General features: G+C 35.9%; 1 protein-coding gene across 1 annotated transcript in view; it reads left to right on the forward strand.

Moving 5' to 3' along the window:
• Positions 1-22,264, forward strand: part of CCDC14 (coiled-coil domain containing 14) — a 40,487-nt gene extending 18,223 nt beyond the window's left edge. The window contains exons 9-13 of the mRNA XM_045540115.1: positions 170-311; positions 14,354-14,436; positions 16,575-16,793; positions 16,869-17,001; positions 20,836-22,264. Coding sequence (XP_045396071.1) covers positions 170-311; positions 14,354-14,436; positions 16,575-16,793; positions 16,869-17,001; positions 20,836-21,772 — 1,514 coding nt within the window. The 3' untranslated portion in view covers positions 21,773-22,264. The remainder of the gene's footprint in view (positions 1-169; positions 312-14,353; positions 14,437-16,574; positions 16,794-16,868; positions 17,002-20,835) is intronic.
• The last annotated feature ends 1,001 nt before the right edge of the window (positions 22,265-23,265 follow it).

The raw sequence follows: 23,265 nt of genomic DNA on the forward strand, positions 1-23,265 counted from the left end.
AAGAAAGAGGAAAATAGAATTTGTATAATAAATTCATAAATAATTGAGTTGAATTTATTTATAGTAAGTATGTACACATGTATAAAGATTTTTTTTTTTGTAAAATGTAATAATTCTGTCCAAAAATAATTTACAATACTGATTTTACTCTTTTTTCTGACTTTTATAGAGGATTCAGAAATTCAGAGATTGGTTACAGAAGTGGAGGCATACGTATCTGTGCTTCCAGCAGTAAGTGGAAACACAGATATCCAGGTTGAAATAGCACTGGCCATGCAACCATTAAGAAGTGAAAATGCTCAGTTACGAAGGTAAGAAATGCTCTTTGATTATTTTTGTCTGTATGCAAAGATGTCTTATGGCCAGAACAAAGGCGCCAAATGAGATATCTAGAACTTCATAAGGAAAATAGATTTACTATCTTAACTGTATTTCTACTTTTTTTTTCCTATTTTCCAAAGATTCCAGCATTCTCTAACTCTTCTATTACTTCTGTCCACTAGTACATATTTTCTTCCATCTTTTCTACCTCTGTTGTCGCTTAGTTGGTAGTATGTAGACAGGAAAATGAAGTACCTCAATGTATTTATCAGGCTAGTCTAGGTTATGCTGCAGTAACAAACTTCTAAATCTCAGTGGCATAGCACAGCAAAAGTTTATTTCTCACCCATGCCAAGACCAACATGGGTCATTGGAGGCACTCTGTCATCATATGCCTCGGGATCCAGGTTCCCTCCATTTTACAAAGCCACTGTCTCAGTATGTGTTTTCCAGGAAAAAGAGAATGTAGATATGCCAACAGGGCATTCTTATGTGTCTTGGTCCAGAAGTGATGGTCTGACTACCACATATATTGCATAGGCTAAAACAAGGCACATGGCCCTGCCTAATGGAAATGTCTGGGATATTGCTTTGGAAAACAAACTGTTTTTCCTCTGCTCTCATACCATAACAATCAACACAGAACACTTCTGTGACCAAATGTGTGGGGATTTCTCCCCACCAGCAAGCAAGCAGTCAGTTCTACAGCAGACACCAGCTGGGTGTCCTCCAATTCAATTCCAACACTATCCATCTGGAGATAGGGTCAGACTCCACAGATTGAAGACTCAGTCTCACAAGATTGAGCCCCACTTCCCATGCTGATAGTAAGCCCCAGGTTATTTTACCTGTGCTTCTGACCTACTGGCTATAAATTGAGGTTCTCCTGACATCCTCCTTGAGTTTGATTAATTTGTTAGAGCAGCTCACAGAACTCAAGGAAATACTTTTGTTTACCAGTTTATTATAAAGGATATTACAAAGGATACAGATGAAGTGATGCATAGGGCAAGGTATGGGATCAGGGATATGGAGCTTCTATGCTCTCTCTAGGTGTGCTACCCTCCAGGAACCTCCATGTGTTCAGCTATCTGGAAGCTCTTTGTAACTGTCCTCTTAGGCCTTTTATGGAGACGTCATTGGATAGGCATGATTGAAGCATGGACAACTGTGTAGAAATGTGATTGGACAAAAAGGGCATGATCTGATACTAATAGGCTGAGTGGGGAAACTCAGCAAGGCCTATCTGTTGAGATTCTTCTTGGCCTCTCTGTACAGCATTCCTTCCTCCCAAGTATGGGGCAGGATGCCTTCTGAAATGGGGGTCTTGTGACCCATACTCAGACAAGGTAGGTGAGAGAATTTCTTGGTGGCGACCTCTGAGACAGAAAGGCAGGGGAAGATTAGAGTATAGTTTTAGTTTCTATGACCTGCCTTGCGGGAGAAGAAGGAACAGGTGAAAGGAGGACAAGAGAAGGTCAGAGAGAGCTGAGGCCTGCTTCTGAGGCTTAAAGTGCCCCAATAGTAACAAAAGACCATCTTTCACCTTTATCACTTGGAAGCTGATCTGAAGCTGCTTTGGGAATCAAGGACAAAACAGCCAAATACTTTAATAAAAAAATATGCTTATTATTTTAGTCACTTAGGAAATAATCAGGGTTATGGGAGTTAGGAGCCAGAAACCATGGATAAAAACATATATGTATATATCTCACATGAGCCATAGACATTGTATAAGATAGGACCTGCAGGGACCTGCACAAATTTTCCGGAAACTGGAAAACAATTAAATAGAATTCCTAGTAAAAGAGTAGCTTAAATGTACTAATCTGGAGCCTGCAAAGGCATGATACCTAGTGAGATTTACTTGTTTAGGATTATTTTTCTATAGATTATTAGCCTGTAGTTACTATGATAAAAGATGGAGTTGCTGGGTTTAAATTCTAATAATATTGTCTTCAGTCATGACCTAAGGGATACCTAAAACAGCATTAATTTTTCAAAACTAAAAATAAGAATAAATAATAATAATGGTAATGAACAGCAAATACTATTAACAATTATTAAATGTTTGTTATGTGCTAGGCTATTGATCCTTTACATGTGTCATCTCTTCAGATTGTCACCATGGCACTATCAAGTAGGTGTTATTATTCTCATTTACAGATGAGGAATCCAAGTCAGAGAGAGTTAACGTAACCACCCAAGGTTACATGTCTACGAAGTTACAGTTAAGACTCAAACCCAGGCAATTTAATTTCAGAGCACAGTGGTCTTAACTACATTGTAGACTTTTACATTGTCTCCACTAGAAAGTAGAGATTTATTTATACTTCACTATTTAGGTGTATTTTGGGGAACAAAAGGATACAGTATAAGCCATTCAAAAAAGTATATTATTTAAAGGGATGACAGTCAAATAATTGGTTTCTTAAAGAAACATACCAAAACTTAGTCTCAGAATATTATCTCTTTTAACACTGTCATCATGGGAAAGATCAATGGTTCTTATTCATTTCTGTTCCTCAGAACATTTTAGAATTGCCTTAGGAGCTAATTTAGAAGCCATTCAAGAAAATGAGATTTACTGTTTTATGAGCCACCATTTATTTTTAATTTTTAAAAAGGTATTAGTTTGATGTCTTGTCTAATTCTTCACATTTGGTACCAGAGCTTTGGCTGTCTGTCCTTAGAGGATAAAGATTATATAGCATGCTATTGCCACTGTTGTTTACTTGACCTTCTAAAAGATGAAACTACTGAAAAATGAAGAGTTTATTAGATACGCTCCTTTTAGCAGAATGAGGTTTCCAGCAGTAGTGTAGGAATTTTGGTGCCACTTGGTAATCTTTATTGGAAAGAATTATCCATAATCTCCATTACAAATAAAAGTTGGAATGCAGAGGCTCATTCAAAGTGTTTTTCATCATTTTCAATAAAAAAAAATTTTTTTTTTCTATTTAGACATTTGGGCTATGTGTTTCTTTTTAGCCAGGAAAGTGATATTTCAGGAGGACTTTCTTGGAGGTTATTGCCATCTTGTGGCTTAAAAAAAAATTGCTAGGTACATCGTTTCTATGGCATCTTGACATTTTGGGCTTTTGGGCTGGACAGTTTTTATGTGTCTTCTGACACAGTTTTCCGACATTTAGCCATCCTGGTCCCCAACCACTAAATGTCTGTAGTGCCCTGTTTGTTTTGACCATCGAAAGCCCTGGCACATTCCCAAATTTCCATGATGGGAGTTGAGGGGGCAGTATTACCTCCACTTAAGAGGCATGGAACTAGATAGAGAGTACCTTAATATGTATAGGGCAAGTGAAAATCATGACCATCTCCTGATTTTAGACTGAAATATGAAACCATTATGTACCCACGCAGAACCAAAAAATGAAGTGGGAGTGAATTGGAGGAGTCAAGCATGGCATTCAGGTTTTTGTTCTTATAATTCAACAGATGGTAGCATAATTCTTCCACGTGGGAGCTAATAGAGGAAGAATAGATTTGTTTCTCTGTTTGTTTATTTCATTTTATTTTTTGAGTTAGGAGAGCTGCCAGTTAAGATTTAGATGTGCTGAATGTATCATTTTATTTTAGGTCATCTGGAGATATATATGATAGAAATCTGGAGCACAGGAACACGATCCAGGATAGAAATGTAGACTTGGGAGTTATTCACTGAACGTGTTTTTATGGAGCTTTTACTATAGATCTGGCACTTTGTAGGCACTGGAGACAATGATGATTAAAAGCAGGTGATTTGTTGTCAGCATATAAGTGGTCAATTCACCAAGAAGGTGTAGAGTGTGAACGTAGTAAAAAGTGAATTGCTGGAGAATAACAGCTTCTTAAGAGAAAGAGCAACAAGAGAAGTAACAGGAGAGTGACATCACAGAAGCCCATGGGAAGAAAAAATATATAGGAGAGATTTTTGCATAACATTCAAAATAAACTGAGAACGGGGACAGAGGTATGTCAAGAATAACCATCACAAGACAAATCACCCAAAGAAAATCCAGGAAAACTTGAAACAATGTTCCATAGAAATTAGAGGTAATAGGATCTCTCAGAGGGAGAAAGAGAGAGATTGAGAGAAAGTACTTAAAGAAGAAAAACAGTAAAAGGAGAAGAAAAATAGGTTAGGTGAACTCAGAAAAATAAAGGAAAAAAACAAAAATTGCTATAAAAATGAAAGCCCTATTAGAAACAAACTAAAAATAATTAACAGCAAAGAACCATGAAGTCATGGATATTACAGTCCACTAGAACTTATATAATACAAAGGCTGAATTGTTTTGTTTTGTTGGTTTTGGGTTTTCCCCTCAAGTCTTTTCATTTTAATTGCCACTAGATTTGTAGTCTTCTATCAGACTTAGGTTATTTTTCTTCCTAGACCCTTTTAAAAATTTTTATTTATTTTTATTGTGGTAAAATATATGTAACATTCATCTTTCTAATCATTTTTAGGTGTATATTTCATTGGCAATAAATACATTCACAGTGCAGTTATCACTATCTAGTCCCAAAACTTTTTCATCTTTAACATAAACTCTGTACCTATTAAACACTGACACCCCCTTTTCTTGTCCGTAAGTCCCTGGTAAGTTCTATTTTTTTCTCTCTGTCTCTGAACTTGAAAAGTCTGAATTTTTGTCTCTTTAGTTTGCCACTGTATTTCCAGTGCCTGAGAATTGTGCCTAACAGTCTAATAAATATTTATTAAATTGACTGACTGTATGGTGGATAAGCTGTAGGAAATCACACAAAGGAAAATAGAAAAAGAATGATCTAAAAATTATTTTAGGAAAGTGCTTCTAATAAGGTCAAATATTCTTACTAACCTTTAGCAACTTATAGCAACTGCCACAGGAGTTAGAGCAGTAAGGACAATGCTGGTGGTGACAGGGCAATATAGCAGATGCTTCATGTTCATCTTTTCATATAATTCTCACAACCAGGGTAAATTCTCTTCTCCCACTTTACAGTTAAAGAAATGGGTTAGGTGGTAAGTGAAGTTCCATTGCATTTGAGTAGCTGAACCAGAAGCTTTACATGTGTAACTGTAAAGCTTTGGCAGTGTGACTTCTGGAAAGTCACTTATCTCTTGAGATTTGGTGTCCTGGTGTAATAGTAAAAAATATTTGCACAGATTAGACCAGTTTGGGATCACAGTAGAGCTGTTAAGAATATAAGCTCTTCATAGTATTTCATTGCATTGTACCCAGAGAAAGTTCCCCACATTTGGCACAAAGTGTATTAGGTGTTTTGGTATATGTAATATAATGAGGGTGTAAAAAGGGACTTACTATGAAAGTATTGGAGATGATAGAGAAAGAACTCATTTTCCAGAACCTTTAAATAAAGGTATTTAATATTTTAAAAAATTATTATAAAGAAGATGATACATGTAGAAAAGAAACAAAAGATACAAAATTGGTATTCCTGAAAAAGAGAATAGAACAGATGGATTAAAGACAATATTAAAAGATACATAAATAAAGGGGAAATTTTCTTATCTAAAGCTCTATGTCAGCAGATGAATGGGACATACAAGATCCCAGAAAAACTGCAGAATGATCAGTACCAAGACATATGCTGGTAAAGTTACTACACCTTAAGGATGAGAAAAATAAGGCTTTGGAGCCACTCAAAAGAAATAGAAAATCATTATGAGAAAAATACTAGGCTGGCTTCAGCCTTTTCACAGTGATTGCCATTGCCAGAGGATCGTAGAAGATCATTTACAAAGTTCTAAGGGAAAGAGAGTATGCCCCAAGAATCTCTAATGTGGTCCAGCTGTCCTTTTGGTGTAAGGGGACCAGTCATCTTCTCAGTGTACATGAACTTATGAAATATAGCATGCTTGGACTCCTGTAAAGACAAAACAGAAAACTCTTGAGTGGCAGAGTCCAGTCAACCAAAAGATGAACTCAAATGAAGGAAAAGATTAGACATGAATGTTGAATTTATACATAGAACTAAGACAACTGTGGAAATTATGGTTATATTAATAGAGTGTATTGTACTCTTACCAATATGAATTCCAAACTCCACATTTTTCATATTCTAAATAATTAATTTTAGGTTACTTAGGAATAATATTTCTTGAAGTAAAGAAATATTTGCGTAAAGTTTATCAGTTCTGGTTTTACTCGTTATTTTCTTTCTGTTTAAATCATATAATCCTATCGCTTCTTTTGGCTAAGATCAAGTGTAAATCATACAATCCTAAAATTCAACACATGATATTTTTAAACAGTGTTTGTAATATCATTCCAGTATTTTAAAATTCCAGTTAGCTATTTGGTTTTTTCTCTGTGTATGCTAGAAAATATATGAATAATATTCAACAAATAATGATTATTATTTATATTTAACATTCTGCTAAAGGTTTTAACCAGTGTAATAAGGCAAGAAAAATAAATAAAAGCCAGCTACATTGGAAAGAGAAGAAGTAAATTCACAGATGACATGATAGTCTTTGTAGAAAATCCTATGGAATCTACAAAAAAGCTACTAGAATTAATAAGTGAGCTTAGCAAAGTTGCAGGATACAAGATCATTATACAAAAGGCAATTAATCGTATTTCTGTGTATTACCAGTGAACAATTTGAAAGGAAATTTAAAATTAGTACTATTTAAAGTAGCATCAAAAAATATGAACAATTGAGGAATAAATTTGATGTAAGATATGTAAGACCCATAGAATGAAAACTACAAAATATTGCTGAGAGAAATTAAAGAAAACCTATATAAATGAGAGATAAACCAGATCCATAGATGTAAGATTTAAGATGTCAGTTCTCCCCAAATTGATCTATAAATTCTAAGTAATTCCAGTGAAAACGCAGGCAGTCTCTTTTGCAGAATGCTGACTGTAAAATTTACATGAGAATTCAGAGAATCTAAAATAAGACAACTTTAGGAAAGGAGAACCAAGTTAGGGCTATCTGATTGCAAGATATAAAGTTATAGTAATCAAGACACAGTGGCATTGGTGTAAAGGTAGACAAATAGATCATGAAATAGAATAGAGTACAGAAACATACAGATAATTAGTTTCTGGAAAAGATACCAAAGAAATTGGCAAAAGAATAATCTTTTCAATAAATGGTGCTGAAACAATTGGAGGGCCATATTTGAAAAAATGAACCTCAACCTTTATCTCATACCTGTGGTCCCGAATGCCTGGGCTACAGGCCAGTGCTGGTCCATGACCTGCTAGGAACCAGGTCAAACAGCAGCAGGTGAGTGCCGGGTGAGCAAGCGAAGCTTCCTCTGTATTTACAACGGCTCCCCATCACTTGCATCACTGCCTGAGCTCTGCCTCCTGTCAGACCAGCTGCTGCATTAGATCCTCATAGGAGCGCAAACCCTACATAAACTGCATATGCGAGGGACCTCGGTTGTGAGCTCCTTATGAGAATCTAGTGCCTGATGATCTGAGGTGGAGCTGAGGTGGTGATGCTAGTCCTGGGAGTGGCTGCAAATACAGATTATCATTAGCAGACAGGGTTGACTGCACAAAGACCATAATAAATCACTTGCTTGCAGACTCATACCAAAATCCTATCAGTGAGTGCCAAGCTACCATTAAGTTGCATCTGGTTGCAGGCTTTATAATGGCAAGTGAATTGATGTACTTCGATTGTACGGCTGCATCTGGTGGCAGGCTTTAAGTCAGAATCCAACACTTATTTTAGTCAGCTCGTGGCCTGCCCATTTTTTTATTTGCCAGTTACATCTGTGCCTCTTTCTCACACTGCGCACTTGTGTCAGTCACAGTTTTGGTAAGCCCACAAGCTAACCCTAGCAAAAAAAGTAAAAGGCAAACATTGATGGAGAGCTTGTTTGAAAAGGCAGAAAGTCCCAATGATGAGATAGCAGAAGACTCTAGGACTGCCAACAAAATGAAAGATGCATTAAAAGAAAATACCAAGGGATCTACATAAATTACGGGTTCATTGCAACAGGTGATTCACATTCTCCAAGCCCACTTTGTATAATATCTGGCAACCGCTATCCAACGAAGCTGTGAAACCTTTGAAACTGCTTTGCCACATGGAGACCAAGCACTTTCCATTAAAAGACAAGCCTTTGGAGATCTTCAAAAGAAAAAAACATGAACATGAAGAACAGGAGCAATTTTTGAAGGCCACCACTTCATCGGTGTATGACATCGGGTATGTCTGCACTGACAGCATCATTCTTAGTGGAGAACCACATTGCTGAAGCTATGAAGCCCTTTACTATGGGTGAAGAGTTGATCCTGCCTGCTGCTAAGGACATTTGCTGTGAACTTTTAGGAGAGGCTGCAGTTCAAAAGGTGGCATGTATTCCTCTTTCAGCTAGCACCATAACTAGATGAATTGATGAAATAGCAGAGCATATTGGGACACAAATGTTAGAGAGGATTAATGAGACACCCTGGTACGCAATCCAGGTTGACGAGTCTACCAATGTTGAAAACAAGGCAACAATGCTTGTTTTTGTGTGATATATTTTTCAGGAGGATGTGCATGAGGATAGGTTATGTGCACTTTTTTTTTGCCAACCAACACCACAGCTGCAGAACTATTCAAGTCTTTGAATGATTACATTATTAGGAAAACTGAATTGGTCATTTTGTGTCGGCGTATGCATGGATGGAGTGGCTGCCATGACTAGACAGTTTTCTGGTATCACCATTTGGGTCAAGGAAGTCACTGCTCAATGTGAATCTATGTACTGTTTCATCTATAGTGAAATGCTGGCTAGCTGAAAAAAATCTCACTTGAACTAAACAGTGTTTTGCAGGATGTGATTAAGATTATCAACCACATTAAAGTACATGCCCTTAGCTCATGTCTGTTCACACAGCTCTGTGAGGAGATGGACGCAGAGCACACACATCTTCTCTTATACACAGAAGTAAGATGCATTTCTAAAGGTAGGTAACTGGCCAGTTTTTGAGTTAGAAGAGCCACTCCAGAGATTTGTTTCAGAAAAACAGTTACTGCTGGCAGCACATTTCAGTGATACAGAATGGGTGGCAAAACTTGCTTACTTGTATGACATATTCAACCTATTCAGCGAAGTCAACCTGTCACTTTGGGGGGAGAACGACAACTGTGTTCAAGTCAGCAGATAAAGTGGCTGCTTTCAAAGCCAAACTGGAATTAATGGGGACAACAAGTGAATATTGGGATTTTTGACATATTTCAAACATTAGCAGAGATTTTGAAAGAGACTGAGCCAGGGCCTTCTTTCTCTCAGCTGGTGCATGATCACCTATCTCAGCTTTTAAAAGAGTTTGAGCATGAATTCCCAACTGCAAAAGACTCCCGAATGGAGAAGGAATGGATCCATGACCCATTTGTGAATAAGCCAGGTGAATTGACTTTGTCCGTGTTAGGAGAGGATCAACTGTTTGAGATCGCAAATGATGGTGGCCTTAAAAGTATGTTTGGGACAACTTCAAGTCTCCGTACATTCTAGATTAAAGTCAAGGTATCCTTCCATCTGTTTAAGCAACAAAAGAAAAAAAAAAGGTCAGGGTATCCTGAGATTGCCACAAAAGCACTGAAGAGCCTGCTTCCATTTCCAACATCCTATCTTTGTGAAGCAGAGTTTCTTCAGTAACAGCAATGAAAATGAGATTACGAAGTAAGGTGGACATAAGCAACACAATTTGAGTGTCACTGTCTCCCATTGCCCCCAGATGGGACTGCGTGTTTACAGGAAAACAAGCTCAGGGCTCCCACTGATTCTGCATTATGGTGAGTTGTATAATTATTTCTTTATATATTATCATGTAATAATAATAGAAATAAAGTACACAATAAATGTGCTTGAATCATCCCAAAATTATCTCCCTCATTTCCTGGTCTGTGGAAAAATTGTCTTCCATGAAACCAGTCCCTGGTGCCAAAAAGGTTGGGGACCACTGCCTCATATCACACATTCAAATGAACTTGAAATGAATCAGAGATCTTAATATACAAGCTAAATCTACAAAACTTCTAGAAGAAAAGATAGGAAAAGATCTTAATGACTTTTGATTGGGAAAATTTCTTAAATAGAACATAAAAAATGTAACGAAAAGAAAAAATGAATAAATTAGACTTTGTCAAAATCTAAAACTTTTGCTCTTCAAAAGATACTGTTACTAAAAATAAAGAAGCAACCAACAGACTGAGAGAAAATATTTACAAAATATGTATCTGATAAAAGACGTGTATCTAGAATGTATAAACAATGACTACAACTCAATAAGACAGTATAAATTTTAAAATATCCAGTTTAAAAGTGGGCAAAATGTTTGAACACATACTTCACCAAAGAGTATATATGGATGTCAGATAGGAATGTGAAAAAATGGTTTATCATCAGTAATCATTAGGAAAATGCAAATTAAAACCACAAAAGGATACCACAGCATACCCATTAGAATGGCTAAAAATCAAAAGACCCTCTGGTTTTTTTTGTTTGTTTTTTTGAGACCTAGTCTTACTCTGTCACACAGGCTGTAATGCAGTGGCATCATAGCTCCTTGCAACCGCAGATGCCTAGGCTCAAGCCATCCTCCTGCCTCAACCTCCCGAGTAGCTGGGATAGACTACAGGTACCTATAGGCATGGGGTGGCCTGGCTAATTTTTCTATTTTCAGTAGAAATGGGGTCTCGCTCTTGCTCTGAGCAAGTGATCCTCCTGCCTTAGTCTCCCAGAGTACTGAGATAGAGCTACCACGCCTGGCCAAAAGACCCTATTTATTGTTAGCGTGAACGTGGAGGAACAGGAACTTTCATAGTCTGTTCTTGGGAATGTAAAATGGTTTGACCACTTTGGAAAATAGTTGGACAGTTTCTTAGAAATTAAACATACATCTACCTTATGATTCAGCCACTCCTAGATGTTTGCTCAAAAGGAGTCAGAGCATATGTCCATATAAAAACTTGTTTACAAATGTTCATAGGAAACATTGCAGATATCTGTCAATAAATGAATGGATAAACAAATGGTGGTATATCCATACAAGAGAATACTGCTCAATGATAAAACGGTAGGAACTGTTGATGCCTGCATTAGCATGCATGAATCTCAAAATTATTTTGCTGAGTGAAAGAAGCCAGGCTAAAAGAATATATAATGCATAATTCCATTTATATAAAATCTAGAAAATGTAAACTAATCTATAAATCAGTGGTTGTCTCTGTATAAAGGGAGGGTTATAAAAAGGGGTATGAGGAAACTTTTTGAGGGGTTGAATATCTTAACTGTGATGATGATTTTACTACATATATCAGAACATAAAATGACACACTTCAAATTTTATGCAGTTTATTGTCTATCAGTTTTATCTTAATAAAATGATGTAAGAAAAAGAATGAATTTAAAAAAAGAAATATTTGCCTAAATGTCAGCAGTTCTTCTTTTCCTTTGTTAAAATCAAGTATATTTAGATTTAATACATAATATTTTTAAATAGCATGTGTAACGTTATCAATTTTTAAAATATTTTTTATTATTTTTTATCATGTTTCATTCTTATTTTTTTATTTCTTTGTAGAGACAGGGTCTTGCCATGTTGCCCAGTCTGGAGTACAGTGGCTATTCACAGATGCAGTCAGTACACTGCAGCCTCAAACTCCTGGGCTCAAGTGATCCTCCTGCTTCTGTCCCAAGTAGCTGAGACTACAGGCATGCACCACCACACCTAGCCTCATGTATCATTTTTTAATAGAATAATTATTTTTTTAAAGCCTGTCCCTGAAAGGTGGGAATGAAAGAGAAGAGAGTAGCTAGAGTACAGTTAGGTTGGAGAGAGTGTTTTCATAAATACAGGAGGGGTTTTAGTATGCTTCTTGCCTCAGGCATATGAACTGGCAAAGAGGAAGAAGGTGCAGATAGAAGAAGATAAAGGGAGTGGGATAGAAGCAGAGTCCTTGAGGGTCTAGGAGGAGATGGGATACAGAGGGTAGATGAGGCTATTCCCTCAGACTGCAGAAGAAGTGAGGGTTAGAAACATACAGATACACCCTGGGACCAAAGGATAACAGAGTTTGTCCGCAAACCACATTGTTTTTAATGAAAATAGGAACATATCCAACTGAGAGGAGGAAGGTAGGAATGAGAGGCTTAAGATGAGTTATAAAAAGTTTAGATTGGCTACATTTGGGAAGAGAAGAATCTGACCAGGAACGTATAAAAAGATTGTCAGGCAAAGCTTCTGTCACACACTTGCTGTGTAGGAGGACCCAGGGCATCTCCTGTTTTTGGAAAAATACCAGAAGAAACCTTCCAGTTGGAGTTTGGGGTCACCAGTCTGTGCTGCCTTTTCTAGATCTGCACTATTTCTTGTAAAGAGTGAGAAAAATAAGGGTTTTATTACAACAAAAATGAGCTCATATTATACTATTGCTTTGCAGCTTGTTTGTTTCACTTCATAATGTGTCTTGGAGATCTTTTCATGTCAGTACTTATAGCTGTCTCATTCTTTTTAAGAACCACGTGTTAGTATTTCACATATGGATATACCATAATTTATGCAGCATTTTAAGTTGTTTGTAACTTCTCACTATTAAATAGTTGCTATTATAAACATCCTTGTATATATTTACAAGGTTGTAGATGCTTTTCCACATGTACAACCATTTCTGACACTATAACCTAGAGGTAGAATAATTTTGTCAAAGATTATGACCATTTTATGTTTTGTTGGATATTTTAAATTGCTGTCCAAAATGATTATACCAGTAGTCTCCCACCAATTGAAATAATACATTTCCCTATACTATCATCAAGTGTTATTTTGTGACTTGGTGTTTTTTGTTTGTTTGTTTTTATTAATCCTGTGGTCAAAAAATCCTTTTCTTTAAATTTGCAGTTCTTCCTATTAGTGAAGCTGAGCATTTTATTATATGTTTATAGGCCATTTCTATTTTTTATGTGAACTGCTCATTCTCATCCTTTGTCATTTTTTACTGAGTGCTGCAGGAGCTCTTTAAATGTTATGGACCCCTCGTCTGTTATATCTGTGGCAGGTATTTTCTTTCAGGCTGTTAAATCTAGAACAAGTTTCAGATTTTCGTGTAGTTAAATCTTTCTTTCTTTTCCTTGATGGTAGCTGTATTTTGAGTTTTTCTTAGGAATGCTTTCCCCATTTCAAGATTAGGTAGGTTTCCTCCTAAAACTTGTGTAGTTGGGTTTTGTTTATTTGTATATTTTATGTTTAGCACTTTAATCAATCCAGAATTAATACATTTGAATGATATGAGACAGGGTACTATCATTTTAGATTCTGTAACAAAAATAAACATTTTAAGGCAAAATATTTTCAGGTAATTAATTCTGGAAAGATAATAGAAAACTTTTTTTTTCCCTAAGCAATTACTTCTTAGAGGTAAAGAGAACACTTTTGTTCGTTTCTGTTTGTGAAGCAACTACATGTAGTGCAGTTCATTGTGGGCAAACTTGCAACTTTCAACATTCTTGTTACTTAAGTAAGCCCATTAACTTTTCCATCTAATAAAGAAGTTACTAGATGCATAGATTTGTGCATGTGACAAACATCAAGCTGATAGATTCTAATAGCACTCAGTGCCTGTATTCTAGGTCATAGTAATGACAGATCTTTTAAAAAGTAGATAATTAACTACAGTAATGAAGGTACACAGAAAGAAGACAAAAGAAGAAAATAGCAAGAGGAGATAGGAAAGGAAAGAAACAGAAAAACACAAAGAAATCATAGAAAAAGAACAAAAAAAGAGAAAAAAATAGAAGTTAACCTTTTTCTGATGAGGGGAGGTTTTATGCCGTCTCAGGCAATCTTTGAAAAATTATCTTAGGCTCCATAATAATAGTAGTGTGATTTTGTTGTTTTTTATTTATTTAGTTTTTGTCTTTTGTCTTGGGGATCAGATGGACTTCTGCTTTCCTAATGAGTAGTGGATACCACTGTTTGTGTTTTCTCCTTTTTGATAGGCTGTCACATGTATACTGTTAAATGGACTTGGGAGTCTTGGGTTTATAGTTCTTCATTATTTCTTTTAGGCAATTGAGAATTTTGAACCAACGACTTAGAGAACAAGGAAAAACTCATAAGGCGTCTGGTACTGTGGAATGCAACCTTGAATGTAGGTAAAAGAGCTGTAAGGATTGATGTTAAATTCTCCATGGAATTTCGTGGCCCTGGAAATGTTTTTAAAGAATTGAACTTTCTTAATTACTTTGTATAAGTGGATTTTCTTTTCTTAAGAAATAGTACTCCTTATTAAAATTTAAAATAGTGCAGAAACATAGAAAAATAAAAGATCCATGATCTCACTTCCCAGTAATATCCCCCAATTTTTAAAAAGGATTGTGTTTCTTTTACTATCTTCTGTTCATATATAATTGATTTATTTCACAAATACTTACCGAATACCTACTATGTGCCAGACACAAGTAGAACTATGTATGTACTTTTTCCTTTTTAGAAAATGAGATCATACTGTATATACACTTCCACAGCTTGCATTTATTCACTTAATATAGTGGACATTTTTTTCTATTCAAAGTCCGTAAATATGCTTCTTTCTCTTTAAGAACTACTTGGGTATTCTGCTTATGCAGTTTTACCATAATATATTTAAAGTCCTCTGCTGATAGCTAACTAGGTGCTTTCCCCTTTTTTCTCAATGCAAACAGCACTGCAGTGAAAATCTTTGTACTTGTCTTTGTGCACATATGTTAGCATTTTTGCAGGACATATTTATTACAGTAAAATTGCTGAGCCAAAGGGTATATACAGTTGCAATTGTGACAGATACTATCAGATTGTCCTTATGGATCACAGAGCTTAATAAAGAAAAAAACAAATAGTACTAGAAGAAAAAATAAGAACTTTTTTTTCCTTTTCTTTTTTTCTTTTTGGTATTTTTGGAAGCTTTTCCTAAGCCTGACAAAAACTCAGATGCCACAGAGTAACAGAGTGGTAAGATATGTTGCCATGAAATTTTTTCAATTTCTGCATAGGAAAATTATAAATACACTAAAAAAGAATCAACAAAATAGGAAATTTTTAAAATACATGACATGAAAAAGGCTTAATTTTCTTAATATGTAAGTATTTCTTCCAAAGCAATAAGAAAATATGAGCACCCAACAGAATGGGCACTTCATAAAAGTGTTCAATATCACCAATTTCTTCAGAAAATATCACTCTGGTTCCACTATGAACAAAAGATGGGCAGGGGAAGAGGAGGCCAAGAGGGCAAGTGGGGAGATCAGTGGTTGCCACTCTAAATAGCTTCTCTCTTTATTTTCCGTTCATTTACCTTATTGTTTCTTTGAGAGCATTTATTACTATTTATAATACTTGTTTGTTATCAGCTCCTTGAGAGCAGCAGCCATGTCTATGTTGTTCACCTGTGTGATTCTAATACAGTGCCTCACACATAGCAAGCATTCACTGAAGGCTGTATTTGCTAAATAAATAGTGCCTTGTATATATATATATATATATATATATATTTTTTTTTTTTTTTTTTTTTTTTTTTTTGAGACAGTGTCTTGCTCTGTTGTCCAGGATGGAGTGCAGTAGTGCAGTCACAGCTCACTGTAGCCTCGAGCTCCTGGTCATAAGGGCTGCCTCAGACTCCCAAGTAGCCAGGACTGCAGGTGTGCATCACCATGCCTGGCTAATTTTTTTATTTTTATTTTTGTAGAGATGGGTTCTCATTATGTTTCTCAGGCTGGGTGCCCTATACTTTTATAGCCATGAAAAAGAATGTGATAGATCTAGGTGCTGATACATAACAGTCTTATGAAAAAAAAAGGCAAAGTTAGAAACTATATATGTAGTATATTTTTTATATTTATATAAAATATTAATACTATATGTAAAAGTGTTTTCCAGAAAGATACCAAAATTAATAGTGATTGTCTCTGGGGAAAGTGGGGAGGTGGAGTGGAAGGGAGATTCTTCACTGAGAATTATTGATATCATTGGTATTTTGTGGTGTTTGAATTTTTTTACATTTTAGATGTATATTATTATTTCATTAAAAAAGGTAAGAAAAAAATTTAATGCCCAAAATATCATTTGGAGAATGGCATGACTTCTACCAATCAATTTTTTTAAATATCTGTAGCATTTATATAGAACTTCTGATGCATATAATTGTTAAGCAAAATCGATAAATTCCAGGCCTTTCTTTTTTTAGAAGCAGTCTTTTCCAAATCTATACTTTTTAAATTGGGAAACAACTATTTGATCTGTTTTGTCTTACAGTATTTTCTCTTCAGTCATTGAACATGTCACTGCAAAATCAATTGCAGGAGTCACTAAAGAGTCAGGAATTACTACAGAGTAAAAATGAAGAGCTCTTAAAAGTGATTGAAAATCAGAAGAATGAAAACAAAAAAATTAGTAATATATTTAAAGACAAAGAGCAAACTATACTTGAAAATAAACAGCATTTTGACATGGAAATAACAAGAATAAATATTGGTATGTATTTAGACAGTAGTTATGGTCACAGTTTTTAAAAGGAAGAAGGAAACTGAAGCATTTTTGTTGTTTCAGAGTTGGAGGAAGCCTTAGTCAATGTGAAAAGCTCCCAGTTTAAGTTAGAAACTGCTGAAAAGGAAAATCAGATATTGGGAATAACATTACGTCAGCGTGATGCCGAGGTGACTCGACTGAGAGAATTAACAAGGTAAAATTGACTACCTTTGAATAACCCATGCCTTTTGTATTAGATGCTTTTATAAACTTTAAAATAATGTCAGATCTATTTTCTTTCCCTTGTCTTTTTCTCTTATTTTGTCAATGTTTTTGCTAATTTCTAATGATATTTTCTTCTGTTCCAATTAAATTAGTTTAGAAATTCCAAACCTGGCTAAATGTGTTTTTAAACCCTGTGATTCCAGGCAGAGTGCTCTGATGAGGAGCTGAAGACTTGTCTAACAAAGTGGTTAAGATCTCTGGCTCTGAAGCTAGAGAGACCTGAATGGAATCTCAGCTCTGCCATGTATTATTGGCTGAGTAAATTTGAGCAAGTTGTTTAACCTCTCTACACCTCAGTTGTAAAGTGGGAACATAGGATTATTGTGGGGACTAAGAAATAATTCATGAAAAGTACTAAGTATGGTAAGCCCTCATATGATCTTGGTTAAGTCATTTAGCCTCTTTGAGCCTCATGTTCTTCATTTTATCAGTAAAATGAGGGAATTGCCAGCATCTCTTGATATCCCTTCGTTCCCTAAGAGATTTTTTCTGAAATAAATAAAATTGCCTCAACTCAATTTTTATGTGATAATGTAATAACAAAGTTTAATTTTCTTTTGAAACAGATTTATTAGATTTTCAACTACTTTTTTAAATCCTAGAGGAGAGTCAGTTATTTTAGGCCTAAAGCTCATCAGATCTACTGTGTCTTTGAACGATCCTAACAGTTCATAATTCCAAATATAAAACAATCCTGAATATAAAACAATCTTCCTTGTATTTCCAATGAACAGATCCATTTTGAATTATAAACTTCTCCCCATTTTGAATTATAAACTTGTAGGGAAATAAGTGAAACACTAACATATATGTAATATTTAATTTATTAATTTAGTTTTGCAAACATTTGAAAGTAATAGTATGTTTATGTAGAAATATTGCCTTTTTCTCACATTTATATGTTATAGAATAATTTCATTCAAACTTTAACAGTAGGAAAAGCAAAAGACGTTTCATTATTTAGTCTGGGATTCTGGATGGGCCACCTGGTAGTGACGTAGGCAGGTAGACTTTGGTGTCAGGTTCTCTAGCTGGGCTGCTGCCTGTGTTTCTAGGTTGGGTGGGGCTACTGGCTGTGCTCCATGGTCTGGTGAGACCACTGGCAAGGCTCTGTGATCACTTCTGACTGGGTGGGATTGCAGGCTGTGTTCCCTGGCTGGGTGCCACTGCTATTTGGAGTCTGTGATTGGGCAGGGCCTCCAGCTTGGGTGGAGGTTGCCAAGGTTACCGCTTGAATACTCAGGACAGGCAGGGCCAGAAGTTGTGCTCCACAAATATGTGCAGTTGCCAGTTTGCTTCCCTGCATGGGCCTGGGTAGAACCTCAGGCTGGGCTCCAAAGCCTGGTGGAATCACTGCTTGATTTATAGGGTCAGGCATGGCCAGATACTCTGCAGTTATGCAGTGATGTGAGTTTGCCTTCCAGCTTCAGGAAGCTGAATGCAGAGCTACAAGGTTGGGCAGGGCCATCACTCAACTGCTAGAGGCTGGCAGGGCCATATGCTCTCCTTCACAGATATAGGCAGATATTCACCTGCCTCTGGGCCTGAGGAAGCCTTAAGCAGAGCATTGAGACTCTGCTGAAGGCTTGGGTCCGGGAGCTGGTAGGGACTTGACCTGGGCAGACGTGTTGGCCGTGCTTTCTGCAGAGCAACGCTGTTGGCTGTTCTCTCTTGTCGGGCACCTCCATGAGCTTGAATGCAGAGCCATCACCAAGATCCATGCACTGGTGGTTGTGCCCTTCTATATTTCGAGCTAACCCCAGTTACTCTATCCCTGTTGAAACAACTGGGGCAAGGTAGAAGTGGGCCTCCTGTGAAGCATCCCAGAAAGCTGGAAAAGCTGAATGTCCACCTCCAGCTCTCTTTTACCACTATAGAAATTTCTGGCCCAGAGGAATCCTCTCTGGGTGGTGCTGTGCCTGCTTAGGGGAGGGGCGACATGATCAGATTGAAACTGTTCCTCTTACCCTTCTAATGTGACTTTTCTCAGTTCTGTGGTCTGAGAGGATGTCAGCCTCACTCCTGAGTTCTAGGATATTCATGAAGGCATACTTGTCTGTGGATAGTTGTTAGTTAGATTTCTGTGAGGGGCACTGGAGCTAGGAAACTCTTATTCTACCGTTATGCTGATGTCACTCTCCTCAGTACCTTCTTGAAAGAGGTCTGAGAAGTGGCAGAAGCCATTGCCATTTGAAGAGCAATCAGAAGTCAAGGTAGAGCATGTTTAAGATGACAATGTAAGCCAGGTTGGAAAAAATTTATTTTGCCTTTTGTAGGAAAAAATCAGTCTATATCCAGAGATATAATCACTTCTAACTGTTAGTATAGAGATTTCCTTTTAGTTTTATGTTTGTGTGTGTGACTATTTATTTTTTAAAAAGAGTATTGTATCCATATTATTTATGGCCTGCTCTTTTTAATTTAATCTTATATAATGAACATTTCCCTATCAATAGATATTCTTTACATCATGACTATAAGTGGCTATGATGCAGTTATACTATAATTTAACTGAATCAATTCACTTTTTTGAAGATAAAGATATGTATATTTAGTTATTTTCTATTATAGATAATATCTTTGTAAATATATCTTTGAGTACAGCCTCTTTGTGTCGGACACATTTTTACAAGTGCAAATTGGTGGGTCAAAGGGTGTGAGATATACAAATCTTTAAGTCTTCTGAAATGTATTGCCAGTTTGCTCTCCAGAAGTTATACCCCACCACCAGTACCTGCCCCTTCAAGCTTCTCTAACAATGGTATTATTCTTATTTTACTGTAAATTTGATAACCAAAAAAAACAAATCACATTTTTAAATTTTGAATTACCTGATTAAAACTTGAACTTTAAAAACATGCTTATTGGCTAGTTATATTTTTTTGTTAGTTACCTGTTGATGTCCTTTGTATCTTTGCTTAAATTAGTATGCTTATCTTTTTATCAATGATTTGTTAGACCATAAAAGATTCAATTTAAATAAACTAAAGGCTTTGTATGAAATGGCTTTAATAGGACTACAAATAAAAGCTGCCATCAAGTGAACACCCATTTAAGCTGAAATTGCACTAGACACTTTACGCTTACATCTTATTATTTTAAGCTTCATTGTAATTCTGAAGTATCTGTCTTCATTTACAATTGAAGAATTGAGATTCAGAAAGGTTAAGTGACTTGCCCAAGATCACAGCTAATGACGGTGCTAGGATTGGATTCCATTTTTGTCTAACTTCAAACCCTGTGTGGTTTTCCTTATACACTTTTCTGGTACCTAGCTGTTTTTACCTAATTATGCCACATAATTATCTCTGACCATCCTTTTTTCTAATATGGTTCCAGTGCAGATATATATTGAATAGAGGAAAATAACAATTCTGACAGAATTCATAGCAAATAAGTAGTGTATTTTACATTTTCCATTGTATTTGAGCCTACCTATATGGGGCTAATTTTTCATTGTAAGGCTCAATGTTGCAGTATTGCTCAAGAATAAAGCATCTCCATATTTTAAAAGACAAAAATTTCTGAGCCTTTATTTTTAGATAAAATGATAGATTTCATACAAACCAAGATTTTTTTTAACATTTGTTATTTTAATTTACTCTTGCCAAAGCATATTCTGTGATTTTGTGCTTTTAGTTGTTTGTTTTCATGTTAAGAACCAGTGGTTCCTTCAAATCCTTGTTTTTAAAGATAGAGGTATATAAATGAATGAAAGAAACAGGTTAAAAAAATAATTAGTGTAATAAATTCTTCTTAACAGAACGTTACAGAACAGTATGGCAAAACTTCTCTCAGATCTTAGTGTGGACAGTGCTCACTGCAAGCCTGGGAATAACCTCACCAAATCACTTCTGAACATTCATGATAAACAACTGCAACAGGACCCAGCCCCGGCTCACACTTCCATAATGAGCTACCTACATAAGTTAGAAGCAAATCACAGTTTTACACATTCACAGCCACTTTCTACAATTAAAAATGAGGAAACCATAGAGCCAGACAGACCCTATGAAAATGTTCTGCCTTCCAGAGGCCCTCAATATAGTAACACTAGGGGCATGGAGGAAGTTTCCATGCCTGGAGTTATTTCTACTCTTTCAAAACCGGGTTCTGATGAAGGGAGTGAAACTATGACTTTAATTGAAGATGAGCATAATTTGGATAATACAATTTATATTCCTTTTGCTAGAAGTACTCCTAAAAAAAAATCACCACTTTCTAAGAGAATATCCCCCCAGCCACAGATAAGTGTAGCTACAACACAGCCAATCAGCAACATCGGACTTGTCTGTGAAAAAGAAAATAATCTGTGTGCACCTGTAGTTTGTTCTTCTTCAACAATGGAAGCAGAAGATGCACCTGAAAAACTTTCCAGAACAGCTGATATGAAAGACAGACAGCTCCTCAAGAAAATAAAGGAAGCAATTGGTAAGATCCCTGCTGCCAGTGAAAATCCAGAGGAACAGGCTGCATGTCATGGCCTGTCAGCGTGTCACAACACCAGCATTCAAGTGAAAGGCAATACTGTCCCTGATGGTAGTGTTTTAAATTCTGACTTGATGTCTGACTGGAGCATCTCTTCTTTTTCAACTTTCACTTCTCGTGATGAACAAGACTTCAGAAATGGCCTTGCAGCTTTGGATGCCAACATAGCTAGACTCCAGAAGTCCTTAAGGACTGGTCTTCTGGAGAAATGAATTCAAAAGAAAATCGAGTGCTTCTTCCTTTTAATAATAGAACTTTTCTTTTTTAAGAATAGAACTTTCTTTAGAAAGTTTCTAATTTCTTTAAGATTAGAGAGAAATAATGTTTTATATTATTGTATGTGAAATAAATTATACAAATAATAAATTTATTATTGGAATATGTTAATATTGTGGAGCTTGTAAAACAAGTCATCTTAAGAAATTGACAATTGCTAAAAGAAAAAAGTTGTAGGTAACTAGGAAAGTATTATAAGTAATGTTTTAATTGAATACTTGGCAATTAGAGTTATTTTATTAATATGTACTTGCTGGGTTAAGAGTACAGGTTAAAAGGATTCTCTGGTTGTCCTAAAGGATAATAAGGGAGTCTCTGGGTACAATTTACTAATTCAAACAAAGTTTCTTTCCTGTTTCAGTATACCTATTTTTTTCTTTTTTTCAGCAAATTAAGGAGTTCCTTTATTTTTTTTTCATTACAATTTATTTTTTTTATTTTATTATTTTTTTTATTTCAGCATATTATGGGGCTACAAAAGTTTAGGCTACGTATATTGCCCTTGCCCACCGCCCCCCCCCAGTCAGAGCTTCAAGCATGTCCGTGCCCCAGACAGTGCTCATCGCACTCATTATGTAGGTATACACCCATCTCCTCCTCCCCAACATCTGCCTGACACCCGATTGTGTTATTCCCAAATGTGCTCTTAGGTGATGATCAGTGAAACCAATTTGATGGTGAGTACATGTGGAGCTTATTTTTCCATTCTTGAATACTTCACTTAGTAGAATGGGTTCCAAATCTATCAAGGAGAACATAAGAGATTCTATATCACCTGTTTATTTTTTTAATGGCATTGTGTTTTTATATGAGATGCTCTCTGCCACAGGCTAGTGGTGTTGGTGAGATATGTAAACATTTAAGAGAAAAAGTGTCAGTATCTCCATCTCTTAAAAAAACATTGGTCCAAGAAAATATAGATAACATCCTAAGTGAACATATGGCTTCTTAAAACTTTGGCACTTTTATTTGTCTTTATCCTGAATGCTTGTTTTAAGGCCTTTGAAAAATAAATTCAGACTGGTAAAGAAGTGCTAATAGGTAAGCTTTAGTTTTGGAAATTTGTTTCTTTAATATGTAAGAAATGTTTATTTGTTTTTGTACTTACTATATTTGAACATGATGGAATTTGTAAATCTTGGTGTTTTTTGTAATTCTGCCTTTGTGGGCCAATTTTTTTTCCCAGCACTTTAGCTGAGAACATTCTCTGTTCTATAAATAATATGAACTAGGTTGGTCTTTTTGCTTCTCTATACGAGCACTTCTTAACTACTCAGTGTCACCTCCCTCCATGTAAGCAGCACATTTTAACTCTTAGAAAGCTGAGTGTTGTACTATCACTAATACTTTGTACTATGTACTCACCCACCCAGTGTAATTGTGTTTGGTACTTGGGACAGGCGTCATCATCAAAAAGTGTTCTGCTGAT

Source organism: Lemur catta, chromosome 1 (genome assembly GCF_020740605.2).
Source record: "Lemur catta isolate mLemCat1 chromosome 1, mLemCat1.pri, whole genome shotgun sequence".
Classification (NCBI taxonomy): Eukaryota; Metazoa; Chordata; class Mammalia; order Primates; family Lemuridae; genus Lemur; species Lemur catta.